This window comes from Lagopus muta, chromosome 11, assembly GCF_023343835.1.
Source record: "Lagopus muta isolate bLagMut1 chromosome 11, bLagMut1 primary, whole genome shotgun sequence".
NCBI lineage: Eukaryota > Metazoa > Chordata > Aves > Galliformes > Phasianidae > Lagopus > Lagopus muta.
This window is the reverse complement of record NC_064443.1, coordinates 5,438,077-5,453,777: the sequence shown is the minus strand read 5'-3', so window position 1 is coordinate 5,453,777 and position 15,701 is coordinate 5,438,077. Positions and strand designations below refer to the sequence as shown.

Genomic DNA, 15,701 nt, shown 5'->3' with positions numbered 1-15,701 from the left:
TTTATACAAAAGTTCTGTTAGCTAAAATAAAACTTTTCAGAGTAAGCAGTAGGTTCCCTTTTGTGTAAATGGTGTGCGTTAGGAAAATGCTCAAAGATGGTAGCAGAGGGGCTGTTAAAATATTTTAGGCAGGAATCAAAGGGCAGAAGCCTTCAGTGTTCTTCAATCAAAAGAACTAAGGCTGAGCATGTGGAAATGCTGTGTATGTTCTTACTTCATAACCATAAATTTTGAGAAGTTAAAGAATGGTCTAGAGGTCACCTGGACTTTCTGGCAGGAGGGGAGCAGTGTGGTTCTTTACATCTTTTCAGAGGATCAAGTAAGGGCAAAAGGACAAGGAAAAAAGATATTGAGGACAAATGATGCGTGTGGCGACATCTCCAGTTGTACAGTACTATGGTTCTAATGTACTACAGCTGTAGTGCTCCAGAATGAATGCTGCTTTTAAGAAGCGAAAATACTGAGGCTTAATTGGTTGTAAAAAATACTGTGAGTGTAGTTGTGGGAGTAGTTTCACTTGTTCTAAAAGCTCTTTCATTGTAAGGAATGGATAGAAAACAAAGTTATTGCACAAGCTAGCAGGTGACTGTGCGTTAACCTCTGAATCTTGCCATCTGCTTATCGTGTCAAGTGAATAAAGCTCGCAGGTAGCAGTGCTAGTGGGACCAAGGGTTAGATTATCTGATCTGAATTCGTATAGCTGTAATGAAATATAGGAACAAATATCCATGTGACTCAACTTGAGATAGTAACACCACTTAAGTCCTAATGTCCCTCTTCTTTAAAGGGGCTTACTTTTTAAATGTTTTTTTGGTGGGAGAGAGGAGGGAAGAGGGGAAAAGGGGGTTTAGAATAATGTAGTGGGGAAGAATTAACTGAAAAAATGTAATGCTGTTCCTACCAACAAATGGATATATGATCTTCTTTCACATAGGGTAGCATGCTAATAAAATTAAGACTGAAAATGCTCTACTGTGAACTTTAGCGCAAAATATGGTGTGTGTTTGTTTGTTTGTTTGTTTCAGCATTGTGAAGGCTAAGAGAATCCAAAAGTCTGAGGACTTGACTTGTGTTAAGATCAGTATCTGTTGATGGGGAGTGCTTAGATCTAAAAACAGTGCATCAATGGCAAGAGAGTGGAAAATAGATGACAGCAAACTGAGAGGAGAATCAAAGGTACAGCTGATAGAGGGATCTCTGAGGGAAGCGTTCGAGTAATGCTTACATAAGGTATTAGTGCAATTGAAGTAATGCTTGTAAAATAATGGATAAGTCATTAAAATTCTTCCTGAGAGTTTTATAATGTTGCTAAAGATTGCATTTTGGGGAGGGGAAGACAAGTGATTTTAAATAAATAATTAAGTAAAAGTTGTGTGGTCTTTTTCGGCAGAGAAGAACTAGGCCATGTTGCTCTATTCCTTGCCAAAATCACTTCAAGACCGTCTAACCTCGAGACTGTCTAAAGAAGGGCATTTTGTTTTGGGGATGGCTCATTCAATGACCACTGTTGGTTTTAGGACAGATGGAACCTGACTAATAACAAGAAAACCATTAGCTGTAAGTACAGCCATTATAATTAAAACTCATGCCTCCAGGCACCTAAAAAAGAAGCCAAGAATCTTGACTACGGGATATGCCCTTATAGTAGGACACTTCTTTCTTTCTGTATGCAAAGACTTGATAGCTACAAATTATCGTGCTTCTAGATGAATCGATATATTGCCTTGTGTCTAATGAGTTATAACAATGGAATATATACTGGTTTATGTTTTTATCTTTTCTGATTCTATAAATTAATTGGTTACATCAATGACTACTAAAGGTTGCATTTGGTATATGCATAGGTACACTGAAATCAGGTTTACTTCTGGGGAAAATTAACATAGTTAGACTAGTTATTAAAGAATGGTGTACAATGTCAGGACTTGAGTATTTCATACTGATCTGGGAAGTTAGCCTTTATACTGATTGGCAAAATGTCTCCCTCTTGTGAAAGCCACATAAAATAACAAATATATAACAAAGTTATAACAAAGCTAAGGAAGTGTGGGATAGAAGAGTGGACAGTGAGGTGAGTTGAAAACTGGCTGACTGGCAGAGCGCAGAGGGTCGTTGTTGGCAGTGCAGAGTCTGGTTGGAGGCCTGTAAGCAGCGGTGTTCCTCAGGGGTCTGTGCTGGGTCCGGTCTTGTTCAACATCTTCATCAATGACCTTGATGAGGGGATAGTGGCCATCCTCAGCAAGTTTGCTGATGATACGAAGTTGGGAGGATTGGCTGACACGCCTGAAGGCCGTGCTGCCATTCAGTGAGACCTGGACAGGCTGGAGAGCTGGGCAGAAAAAAAACGGATGAGGTTTAACAAAAGCAAGTGTAGAGTCTTGCATCTGGGGAGGAATAATTGCATGCACCGGTACAGGTTGGGGGATGACCTGCTGGAGAGGAGCTCTGCGGAGAGGAACCTGAGTGTCTTGGTGGATGACAGGTTGGCCATGAGCCAGCAGTGTGCCCTTGTGGCCAAGAGGGCCAATGGCATCCTGGGGTGCATTAAAAAGAGCATGGCCAGCAGGTCGAGGGAGGTGATCCTCCCCCTCTACTCTGCCCTGGTAAGACCTCATCTAGAGTATTGTGTCCAGTTCCAGGCTCCCCAGTACAAAAAAGACTCTTAGAAAGAGTCCAGCGGAGGGCCACAAAGATGGTGAAGGGCCTGGAGCATCTCTCCTATGAGGAAAAGCTGAGTGAACTGGGTCTGTTTAGCCTTGAGAAAAGTAGGCTGAGAGGAGACCTGATCCAGGTCTATAAATATCTAAGGTGTGGGGGGCAGAATGGCGAGGCCGGACTCTTTTCAGTGGTGAATGGAAACAGGACAAGGGGAAATGGCCAGAAACTGCAGCATAGGAAGTTCCGCACCAATGTGTGCAAGAACTTCTTTACAGTGAGGTGACGGAGCACTGGAACAGGCTGCCCAGGGAGGTGGTGGAGTCTCCTTCTCTGGAGATGTTCAAGACCTGCCTGGGTGCCGACCTGTGCGACCTGCTGTAGGGAACCTGCTTTGGCAGGGGGTTGGACACGATGATCTCTAGAGGTCCCTTCCAACCCCTACAATTCTGTGATTCTGTGAAAATCCACGGGGAACAGATTTTTTTGTCTTCAAATGTTTCTGATGGTCTTCGTGTTTGACATTATCCCAAATACTGCTAGTATTGACTACAAGGTAGCTCTTTAGATTTAAGGAATTTTAGGTTTTAATACTTTTCTTGCATCTTAATAGGAAATTTAGTTAGTGCTCTTAAAGCACTGTTTTTGTTTTGTTTTTTAAGATTTCTAGAGACAGATCTCTTGGACTTCTAATAAATTGTGTGTAGAGTTTAATGTTCAGATGGCTGTTTTGAAATAAAACAGAAGTGTAATTTCAATTGGAAAAATTTATCCATAAAGTAGTATGTCTTTTTGGCTTAAATTGCATAGGGAGGTTCCGGATGGTGAATTTTGATTTATTATTGTTGTTGAATTGAAAATTGAATTCCTGGGATGAAAGGCTGACACCATTTATGTCTCAGTACACTTTATTGTTTTCTCCCCTTGGATGATAAATACTGTGAGATCTTTTTATGTGTAAGATAACTGTGTAGATGTTACGGTATCCAAAGCTTGAGAGTTAAAGGCATAAGTTCTGTATGTAGAATATGGCTCATTCTTGATGAAGTATTTCTGGCTACTCATTCTGTCTCTAATCCACGTGTACTTCCCAATCCATGTTGAAAAGAACCCATGGAAGATGGATAACTAAGTTAAGGGGAATACAAATAATTGATACAAATGAAAGACCAAGCTCAATTTGACTGCTTTTTAAATATTTGGCTTTTGATTATTGCTCTTTTTAAATGTTAAAGTGATTATAAACTGTATTTTTCTGTAGATATATTCATAATGGAAAAGCACTGGAGCCATAACTGTTGAAAAGTCATACTTGTATCTTAACTGTTACTTCTAATGTAGTGTTTAAGGATGCACCCTGTAAATCAAAGGACTCCTCAAAATCCATGTTTTCATTCTTTGCAAGACCTTACCCTCAAAATCAGAAAGAAACCTGTCCAGTAGTTTGCCATCTATGCTGAAATGGTGCCTTTTGTAGGTATATTGTACAGAAGAACACAGTAATGCTCCTTAATACTTCTTGGTACATGTGCAAAAAAGTTTCAGGACTTTTCTTGGTTGTAAAACAGATTATCACAACATCACTGAATTTCCTTAAGGATTCCTGATGCCTGGTTATATCAAAAAATCACTGCAGTTACTGAGTTGAACTTGACATTACTCAACTATTTAAAACAAAGGAAAAATGGAACCCACATCTAATTGAGTGAAGTTATTATTTCTTGCCCTCTGGGAAGAATAAGGACAACTCTGCAGGTAAAATGGCTTGAAAAGTTGTGAGCTGCAGGGAAAAAATGCAATTACTTTCACCTGTAAAATGATTAATGTAACAAGCATGAGATTTTTCAAGCAATGGAAGCAGATCCATTTCAGTTTTTGTAGTATCAATTTTTTCCTCGTGAGGAATTCTGAACTGCAAATAACTGAACAGCAATGGAGGAAAAAACAAAACTGGTAAAATTATCTTGGTAGATCATAAAGCTAAGATATTTTAAGCAATTTTCTCTTCCAATTCTGTTTTTTAATTGCCTGATGCTGATCTTAATAGCATCCCTGGTTTATCAAAGCAAAATACTTCATTTCCTTCTGTATGGCTACTTGATATTCTTACCTGTAACGTAAGTTGACTTCTCCACAGACATCCAAGTTAATCTCATGAGATAGGTATTGATAATGGTCCTCAGGTAAAGCAAGTGGAAATAGCAGAGCCTTTTTAGCACAGTGAAGTGGTGTTCTAGAGACCTTAGTTTCACAAAACACTTGCAGCTTGCTGCAGGGAAGAATAATAGAAAACTTTTGTAAACAAAACTCCACACTCCTCCTCCTTTGACTTGTGTTCTGCTTGGCTGTATTTTCTATTCCACAGATCATTTTGTCTGTCACACTATGTAGCATACCTAAAGGGATTGCATTCTGAATGAGCCTGTCTATGTGAACCGTAACTGTCTAGAAATTGTGTTTTTGTGACATATGCCAAGCTTCCCAGGGGGTGGATGGGAAAGGTTGCTTTGTATAATTTATCCTTCTGCTTATTAGCTTCCCCTTCCTGGGGTGGGCAGAGAATTCTTTGATACAGAAATGTAAAATTATGTCTCAGTAGTTTTGTGCTTAGATCACTGTTACTTCAGTCTGTGCAGCTTTAGAAATGTGTACCCTGAAAAAATTAATTTGTTTCCCCCCTTCCTTCTCACAAATAACCTGGACAGTTGTGTGCAGTAGATAACAACATTTTTCCAGGTAACTAGAAGTGCCCTGAGGAAGTTTGCACCTCTATTCTGAATGATTGTATTTTATGTATTGAACTGTTTTTGTTAAATACTTGTGCATTAAAGATGGTTCCAGGTTATCCAGGTGGTGGTAGGATGTACTGTCTGCCCAGTGCAGCTCCTTATTTGCATGCTGGAGCAAGCATGTTCCTCTGCCTCTCACTGAGCAGGCAGATGGTATCAATAACCTTGCTATGAAGTACACGGCATGGACAGGAGGGTGTTGCTTTTTGTGGAAATATGTGGGGCTTTGTATTCCAACCATTGCTTCAAAGTGCTTTCAGACACTAGGAGAAAAACAGAACTTAAGTAACTATAAAATGTGAGATACATGAACAAAATGAGTGCAGAGTTGATAAGTTCAGCCCAAATGCTATCTAGCCTTAAGCTCAGCAGTGTATGCAGCAGTGATAGCTGAGCAATAAAATCAAGCTGATCTTTTTTTCTATCAGAAATCAATCCACGCTGGGAGCATTTGGAAAACAATCTGTGGGCAGTAGTGGCTGAAGACAGTCCAGGAATAGATATAACAAGCTCTTTGTAGAAACCATGTACTAGTAGCTACACTTTGGTAGTGTGGTAATTGAATATAAGTTATCTATGAAAGTTACTTTTTTGCTTCTTATGGATAGATGGATGTCTGAGTGTAGCAGTTAAACTTCAGAAAACAAAAATTGCATCTGCTACCTAAGGAAGTGGCTGTTTTCTACCAGTAAGCCTAGATGGGAATATCAAACTTTTTTTTTAGCTCATTTTTTGACATGGTTGCTGCAAGTTTCTGTGTGTGTATATAATACCTTTGTAAGGCCTGAAGTGGCTTTGATGGTCACCACAAGCATGAGTGATGCCTGCCAAGAGCTGGAATGGAAGGCCTCATGGGATGGGAGTAGTCTCCACATATGAGTGCATGCAGGCTCATCTCTGAAGTCTGTGCTCCTGTGTGCTAATGAAAGCTGAAAAATTGATTACTTTCTTTAATGGAAATTGAACAAAGTACAGGTTGAAAAGTGAGGTACGTATGTTTGTGAAATAGTGTGGTGCTCCAGTGAAAACAGTGGGCAATTGTGGGTCTGCTACTCAGTCAATTCAGTTGATTAATTTGTCCTTTTTAAATAGTCAGTCACATGTTTTGCTTTAATATAGAACTCTTTCTCACTATCCCTCTTCCATTCCTAACACAGTGGGATTTGTCGCAGTGTTTTATTTCACTACAATTGGGAAGAATTGCCTTAACCCAGTAACTCTCTGTTTACAGGTACATGCGCTGGGTTGGTCATAGAGGACCAGTTCCAGCAGTGTACCGGCAGCTACCTGCTTCATTGCTGTGGTACACGAGGGTAACTGGACATCTGATGCCACTGTTTTTGCTTTGAAAATGGTGCTTTACACAACAAACTCTGGATCTTCCAGCTAGTGATTCATCTGTTTACCCTTCTATTAACTTACCTCTCACAAGAAAATAACATGAAGATGATTTACTTTCATGCGTGATGTACAATGAGATGCATTAGTCTAAGTACCAGCCCAATTTTAGTTTGTATAGTTCTGGCTTCAGTTTTAAGCTTTCCGCTATTTGGGACTTCAGTTGAAACTATTTTTTTTCCATTTCAGTAATGGTAAATCATTTCTAAATTCTTCCTGCTTTCCTGCAATCAAAAAGTATTTGTAAGAAAAGAGCTTTTGCAGCCTATATAGGCAACTTCTGCACAGGTCATGTTTTGCTTTTGCTTGCTTCTTGTTTTCTTAGGCAAAAGGAAGCTGTCACTACTTGAAAACATTTTCCATATAGTTAGGACATGCAAGAGGCCCTTCTCATAGTGTCTTTCACCTGTCCGAGTCATCTTCTCAAGGGAACGAACATGCAGCATATATGATCAGTAGAATGGGGCACAATGAAGCGCTTTAAAAGCATTGAGAAGAATGAAACAGAAAACATTCAACACATTCATAGCATGAAACTAGTGCTTAAAAACACGGAGTACAATCTTCTGTCCTAAGTGACCAAGAATCTTGAGGCCTCAGAGTGAGCTTGGTGCTCTTACAACACATGGAATTTCTTAGAAGGTTATGCTTCTTGTTTGACTTAGTGATGATTTCTATCCTGAAAGTAGGAGCGCTGTAATAACAACGTGTAAACTGATGCACTGCATTTGAAAAGAGCTGCTTGCTTGCTAGATATGGTGCAAATTCATACATACAGTAGGAATGTAAGGAGTAAAAGATAAACAGCTAGTGCTGAAAGTGTGGGTATAAATGCATTTATAAAATTCCAGTTTTTGGGTGTTGTTAATTGCTGTCATCTATCTCCTGTTCGATTCCGTAGGCCTTAGGGCAGAAGAGATGAATTCAGAGATGCTATGTCTTTTTGAATTAAGAGATTCCCCTGGCAGTATGTCTAGTCGTTATTTGGGAAGTAATGATAGTAGGCAATGATGCAGTTCCAGGTCTGATGACTGTTTGTTATATGCTAGTCCTCAATTTGCTGCATATCCCTAAATAAAATCTTTTGGCTAAAATCAAACTTAGCTCCTTTCTATTCTATTCGGTAAGTACTTGCTCCAGTAACACACCAGAACACATTACAGTTTAGATACAAAAACATGAGTGATGGGCAGGTCATTATAATGGCTCCTGTTCTCATGGAACAGCTTTTAGATACTTACATTCAGTATTCCAATGGATTGATATAATAAAGCTCAAAGTTTATACTGTTTTTAATTTTTTGTCTTTGAGCTTACCTCTATTCTGACTTCACAGATCTTCCTAAAGATTTCTTGTTACCAGCTGCATCGTATCTGTTCCTAATCCTAACATGCATGAAGAATGCTTGTGACCCCTGTGCTTTAAGGTCAGCATCTGAAGACAGTGCTTCTAGCTTGAGGGATTGGAAGCAGTCTTCTCTAGTGTGTACTTCTGACCTGTGTGCAGTATCTGACTGTTAGGTGTTGCCTTCTGAAAGAAATTTTGTCTCACTGAAAGTTCTTAGAGATTCTGTGACCATTAAGTTCTCATATTTGGAAAAGAACAAAACTGTCAGGTCATTACTGTTCCCAAATAATAAAAAAAAAGCAAACCCATATTATTTTTTCTACTATACAAAAGAATTATTTTTCTCACTATTAAATCAAAATGCAATGTGGTAATTGTAAGTCTGTAACTGATCTGTTCTATCAGTTCTGTGATGGACCCAAGTGAATGTCCTAGCAGTGGGTGCTCATTCCTTCCTTCAATTGTGTATTGCAGAACAGTCTTTTTGTATTGTATTGCTGGAACAGTCATAATTAGTGGTAAAAATATTTTTCTCATCCTGAAACATACCTTGTTTAAAGCACAGCTGGCTGCACAGGTCTTACTAAAAATTTGATCAGTTCTTTTAATAATCTTCAGCGCAGTAGAATTTCCCTATCTGTATAACTGCCTAATATGCAAAATCTTGCAAAATAGCTCTTTTTATTATTATTTTTTGTAAAACCTCTATTCCATGTGTTTGTGTTCTTGGATGTACTGTTCCGCACAGAGTTGGCAATGTGCTGATGCTGACCTAAGCCTACTTAGCAAGGGAAAAAACAGAGACTGTGCTTGTTTTGAGGCTCAGAGAGGTTTTAGGTATCTGATTATTATGTCCAGAAAGCAAGGCTGCTGTAAGACTGAGTGTTTCTTAATGCAGTACTGCAGATCTGTTGTGATCCATGGGGGCAAATAATGTCATTCAAGCTCAGCGGGCTAAAATGAAAATCCTAGAAATCTCTAATTTTTAACAGTCTTTAGCTGGGGCTACAAGTTTCCTGACAAGTCTGCCTAGTTTTGAATTGCTCCTTCAGAACATGGGAACTCTATACTGAAGCGTGCTAACGCTGTCTTGTGATAGAAGTAGCACTGTTTGTATAGCAATTGAGGAGACTCAGGGAGACTTCGTTCATTGTAGGCCGTCTTCATAACAAATACTGGAGGATGTGATATAGTACAAAAGAACAATTAGTAACAGGTGTAGTTTATTTCCTTGGGACAAATTCTATGTTCAAAGCAAGGTTTAATCAAATGACTGAGCTAGTATTGCTCTGTAAAGGTTAGGTTCAATGTTTTCCTTTAGTAACAAATGAAATTAGAATGAATGCCCTTTGATATGTGGCAACTGTATATTTCTACATATAGCACGTCTCTTGAAATTTCTAACAAATAAAATTTGTTCTTGAGGTTTGCAGGAAAATTAATTTCACGTAGAGTATGATTATTTAACCTGGAAATTTTAGAATGTTTACAAATCTTGGCTTTTACCCAATTCTTTGTATTCTGTTGGGAGTGACTTCCCTAAATAGGTGAGGAGATCTGGCTGAGTTTATCTAATGGGTGGATATGGGGATGTGGAACTATGTAACAGTCCTGTCTTCCTGATCATCCTGCTTGGTGTATGTATAGGGAGATAATGGTGACTGTCTCTTGATTTATCTTCTGCTTTGCATACCCATTTTTGTAACAAGAAATGTTTCCCAAAATCTTCACTTATCAAAGACATGGACTGACAGAGGGTGACAAACTCAATTTAGACAGACAGAAATTATTCAGGTTTGAAAAGCCACTTTTGTTTGCTGTTCCCTGTAAATCTTAGCCACTGTTGTTTTTGTTATTTGTTTTCTTTCAGTTTTTGGTTTAAGCTTTGTTAGGTTAGTACTGTGATGTCTGGCCTCTGTTTGAAAATGAATTACAGTAAATGCTGTTGTTAGCAGAGTCATTTCTGCTTCTGCTGGCTGTAACAATCTTAAAGGATGGTTTCCTGTGGATGTATGGTTCCCTTCTTCCCAGGAAGAAGACAAGCTTATACTTCAGTGGAGTGTGCAGATAACTATTTAGTTCTATTCCAAAAGGCTGGTAAAATGTTGGAAGACAACCAGGGATGAGCGTAGAGTTTCTTCAGTATTTTTTGAGGAAAATTACATGACATTTATTACACTGCCATAACTTACTTATCAATGGATTATTTCCTGTTTAATTCTCTCTTCTATTTCAGTTCTATTGAAATTGAAGATATGATAGATATTTTTCTTCCTGCAAGGTTTTACAAGAAGTAAGCCTATATACTGCCTGAAATTTTTCTCTTCATCTCAGTAGTGACAGATTATTTTATCTGGCCCAGAGGAGAAAAGAATCCAGAGTCTAGTAAATGCATAATAAAAGCAGAAACATTAAGCAATGATCTAAAAACTCAAATTTTCTAAAGTGCTTAAAGAAAGTCTAACACTTTAAACAACCACTAGTAGTTTTTACAGCTGTGTTTACTCAGCCATACAAATTATTCATTGCATGTGTTAAATCTGTAAATAACTCTCTGGAATGTACTTGGGAAAAATCTTGACCTTGAAGATGTTAAATTTTCTAACTGCTAGATTCACAGGTTTTTTACCTGGTGGTATCCTAAAAATCAAAGAAGGGAGCTCGTTCTCTCTATTTCCATTTTTAGCTAAGTTGAGCAGCAAGTACCAAAATCTTGCAGTTGCCCAGCCTTCATCTTGCGACTGTTCTTGAACTGAAGCACCTTCTTCAAAATACTTATGGACTTTCAGTGAGAAATAGTGAGCTGATGAGAAGGTTGTCTTGGATGGCTGCTGGTCGCTTCTCGTGACTCCAGAATCCTTTAAGAATGCAAAGGGATTTTCCTGTTCAGATAATTTTGTTTTTCTAGTCAAGAGGAAGAGCAGAAAATCAAGGCATTAAATCCAGTTGTCTCAGTTCTGTGTGGAAAACTTGTTCCATCAAGTTGTTATGCATATTTTGGGTATTTGTGAGGTGTATGTTTTGCAAGATGTAATTTGCAGAAGAATGAGTGTGGGAAGGTGTCAGTTAAGCATTTTATTAATTTTAAATTACTAATGAGGATGTATAGGTGAGTTCTTCCCCCCCACACCCCCACCCTCCTCCTTTTGTGTTTCAGTAACGTTCAAGGATAGGGTAATCATGTAGAAAAAAGTTTCAAGCCTTGCGTTTGGTCTACCAGAATACATGTGCATGTCTAAAATCAAACAACTCGAAATGACCAGGAAGTGGCTTTCTGTCTTTTTTGGTTGGTTGTTCTTGAGGGAGATGTTGGGGTTGGTGTTGAGGTTGAGAAAAAGGAAGCCCCAAAAGACCAGCGGATTAACAGTGAGCATTTAGTTCATGAAACTGCAGTGTGATGTGAGAACTTAGCCCTGTGCCAGTTCTTTCCTCACCTCTGATCTGGTCCATCTTGAATGTGTTAAAAGGAGACATTATGTACAGAGATGGATGTCAGCTTACACGTATTGCTATGGCAGGATGCCCAGGTGGAAGCGCAGGCCTCTTCTAAGTCTTGTGCACGTTTGTAAATTGAAATGTTTTGAATAACTAAATAACGTAGTTGGATATAAAGCCATTTGGTATCGGATGCTGTCTTCATTACCAAGAACTGACAATGTGTTGTCTTTATATGTATTCATTTAAGATTTCTTTGGTGTGGATTTGTGTAACTGTTCTTCCATTCCATGTTGTTTTTGCTAAAATCTTCCTCGTATGCAGTCAAATAAATGTGGTGGTAACAGGTAATGCATGTAATCACATCAGTGACACCCAAATTCTCAGAGCACTTGTGAAGATCAAGAAGGTTTTTTGTATGGATAGATACTACACTGGGATACCACATTTTTCTTTGTAGACAGAAAGTGATTTATTTTGTGCTGGGGAGAATTTTCAGCTGTGCTAAATATTTTCACAAGTATTTTGTAGTGTCAGCTGTCAGTAACATCAAATGATATTCCTACTTGTAGGCATATCTGGCCATGTGCACTCAGTCTCTTGTTCCAGAAGATATTCTGGCAGCAGAAGGTGCTGTAGTTTGGTGGACTGTAGTTTTTTCTTTCATTTCATTACTCATAAAATTATCCAGATTTCATTAAGCTTCAAGAAAAAAAGTAGTTTTGATTACATAATAGAGAGGAGAGGAATAAAGCATCAATTTTTGACATTTATTTCTACAGTAGATCTTGAAAATGAGGTTTTAGTACTGTTTCCTAGGATTAGATTTAAGAAACTCTTACTTAGCACAACTTTTTTCCTCTGCCACTAGCATAAGATGCAAGTAGTCAGTGCAGATGAAGTCATTTTAGTAAGAAATAAGTCTGGTTTTGTTTTGCTTTTTCAGTCAGTGGAAGTTCTGAAGTATTTGGTATTTAATATGTTCCTAAAGCTGTTCTTTCTTTGATTTTTGAGGAGGTAATGCTCACCATCTTAGTTGGTTTCTGAAGAGGTAGAGTTTGCAGTTTGCTTGACATAGTTTTCTTCCATGTAACTACAGGTTTTTTTATAATAAACTAAAATCCAGATGTTTTCCTTATGTGAGATATTAACAGCAGTCCTAAAAATAGGACATTATCTTGTGTAGCTTATGCTTTAAAAATAAAAATTCAAAGGTAGTTTGGCTTGCAACAGAGCAAATATGGAAAGCCCCAGCAACGGCTGGAGGTATTGGAAGCTGCGTTGGGCACCCTGCCTGGCTCTGGCTGAGATGTTTGCCTGTCTGTAAGGCTTACAACAAAGATGCTGGCTGATGTCCAGCATAGCTGCACTCCTGCTACTGCCTTATGCTGGTGCATTGATGCTCCATCTGATGCTGGAGAGGTTTCCTGGCATGCAGCACTGTGCAGGCTGTAAGTTGAGGGAAAACAGAAAGGCAGTCTTGGATGTATTTTTGCAGTGTCAGATGAACCAATAATCTTAATAAACCAAGGGCAACTTTTGATATGGACTTCTAACAAGCTCCCCAGGATATAGAAGTGATCACTAATCAACTTCATGTCGATCTTTGATCCTTACCTGGGTGAAGACACTGAAACAAATGTTTTCAATAATTAGAATTGGTTCCCTGTATTATTTCTTCCACTGATCATTGAAGAATTCTTATTCTATCTTTTGTCACACTGCACTAAGAAATGTCCATGATATTGCAAATTAATATTCATCTTGATTTTATTTGAATCTTTCTGAAGATTTAGACACGGAGAAGGGTATTTTGAAGCTTCATTTTGCTCTGGAATCTCCTGCTTTGATTATTTTTTATTCAAACTTCTCAGCTTTAGCTTACAAAGCAGACATGCAGTTATGGGTTCAGTAGCAACAAGGCTGGATTGCTTTGGAGCGTGGAAGGAACAGAACGGGGCAAAAAGATGAATATTTTGTGCTGGATTTTTTTTTCTTTCCTGAAATGCTGCAAATATGATGTTTCTGCTCATCTTAAGAGGCAGAAAACTTGTCAGTATGAGTGACATCAAATGCAATTTCCTCATTTGGAAGAAAAAAATAAAGCATGCGAATAAGGAGTGTGGGGAACAGGGGTCAGAAAGATTTTGTTCCTGTTTTGATTTTGATTTGATGAAATGATCTCACCATGAGAAAAAAATGGTCTTCAAGAGCTTCTGTAACTTAATTTATTTTATCACTTATTTCTTCACAACTCTGGGAAACAGACGAATGTGCAGTTTTATAAAAAATTTTATGAACAGTTTTACAAGCAGCAGCACTTACTGGGTAGTATCAGATACTGGGTAGTATCTGATAAGTTCGGCGATTAGATTCCTAAGCATTTTAGCTTGCATGTTTGCAGGCCTTCACTGATGTTTCAGAGACTGATGCCACATATTTTAGGTAGTATTCCTGTTACTGGTTTCAACTCTTAGGTTTTTGAATCTCTAATAGATTTATTCTAAATTTAAGAATAACTGTTTTCTTTTTTAATGCCTAAATAGTAGGGGAAGCCTTAGAAAACCTTGCTGAAACATAAAGGGAATGTGTGGGAAGACTGTCATCCTAACTACTTGCGTCTTATTTTTCAGGTCCGAAGGTGACAGTTCAAGAAGTGTCAGGTATGTGCACCTCCCCCTCTGTCAGTTACGTTGCATTAACTTTTCTAAGAATATATTTTATTTAAAAAGCACAGTTTTAAGTGTAGAATGGAAACAGATGTACAAGTTTTTTGTTTGATTATTAGTTCTATTTAGCATGCCATTTGTATTTTGAATAAAGGAGCATTGGATGGATGCAGTACTGAATAATATGATGTTCCTGAATGCTTCTATTTACAATATGGTTTAAATAAGACTTGCATCTTAATTTTGGTAATTGCAAAATATTGTTTATAATTGGTTTACAGCATTTTAAATGAAATATATATATATTAGTGTACTAAATGCTCACTTGTTAAGAAAGGAGTGCTGTAGCTGTCAATTGTTGGTGCTGTATTAGTGAAAGGGCACATACCTGTTCTGGTGTTCTGGCTTTCTTGGCAGTCTTCATTTCCTTATCTGTCAGAGAATCTTCATTGACTCACTGCTATGATACTCATTGTGAACTTGGAAGATTCAGGTAGTTTAGAGAATTTAATGCAACTGTCACGTACTTGAACTTAATCAGTGTTTTTCACATGTTATTTCAAAGGTATTTTTTGAAGAAAATGTAGCTGTTTTGGTCAAACTTGTGGAACTTTGGGCAGTGCCCTACGAATAGCTAAAATTACAAACCCATGTGCTTGAATCTGGAAGTCGTGTATATATTAGAGTGCTACAGTAAATTAGATCCCTCTTTTCCCCTTCCTTTTAAACATTCAGTATTGACAAGATCATTGAACTTGTTAATTCTGCTGGGATCTTTCTTACCAGTTATCGTGCCTGTAAGCTATAAAGAGAAGTATTAAGATTGCTGAGGAAAGAAGCATATCTTATGGGGGGCTTTGTCTTTGCCCCACCTTCCCAGCCTGTGATAAGCAGCTGGGGTTGTCAAGCTACACGAGTCTGAAACCAAATGTGATTTACCTGTCACTTGGAAACCTTGGGTTCAGCTCAGGTTGCACATGGAGTTGAGTGAATATAAGCTGTCTCCAGACCTGAGGCTTTGGAATACCTGGCTTTTTGCACACTGGAATGGAATATCCACTATCAGTGATGTAGTAGGATTTCATACAGTTGATCAGCTGCACACATTATTGCCTTTCTGGGTTTGTTTTCAGTAGCTTTATAACTTGCCATAAGAATTGCAAATTTATATAAAAGATATTTTAAAGTAGCCTAAAATTCTTTAAATGCTGGATCTGGCTATGCAAGGGCAAGGTTGATGCAGTAAAGCAATGTGTTTAGAGATGAAATACTGAGACAGTTAAAAGAAGTAGATAATTAGCTTGACTTTTTTCCTTGGCTTCCTCAATGTGAATAAAACCAATAAGTTATTCGTTCTTTGTCTGAGTTTTTCAAATGTGTTCAGCTTACAATACTGTGGTACCGTAAC

General features: G+C 38.2%; 1 protein-coding gene across 5 annotated transcripts in view; it reads left to right on the top strand.

Annotated features, from left to right (window-relative positions):
• IQSEC1 (IQ motif and Sec7 domain ArfGEF 1) overlaps positions 1-15,701 on the top strand; it is a 315,077-nt gene that overhangs the window by 54,039 nt on the left and 245,337 nt on the right. For all 5 annotated transcript variants that reach the window (XM_048957702.1, XM_048957701.1, XM_048957700.1 and 2 more), the window contains exon 2: positions 14,258-14,287. In XM_048957702.1, coding sequence (XP_048813659.1) covers positions 14,258-14,287 — 30 coding nt within the window. The remainder of the gene's footprint in view (positions 1-14,257; positions 14,288-15,701) is intronic.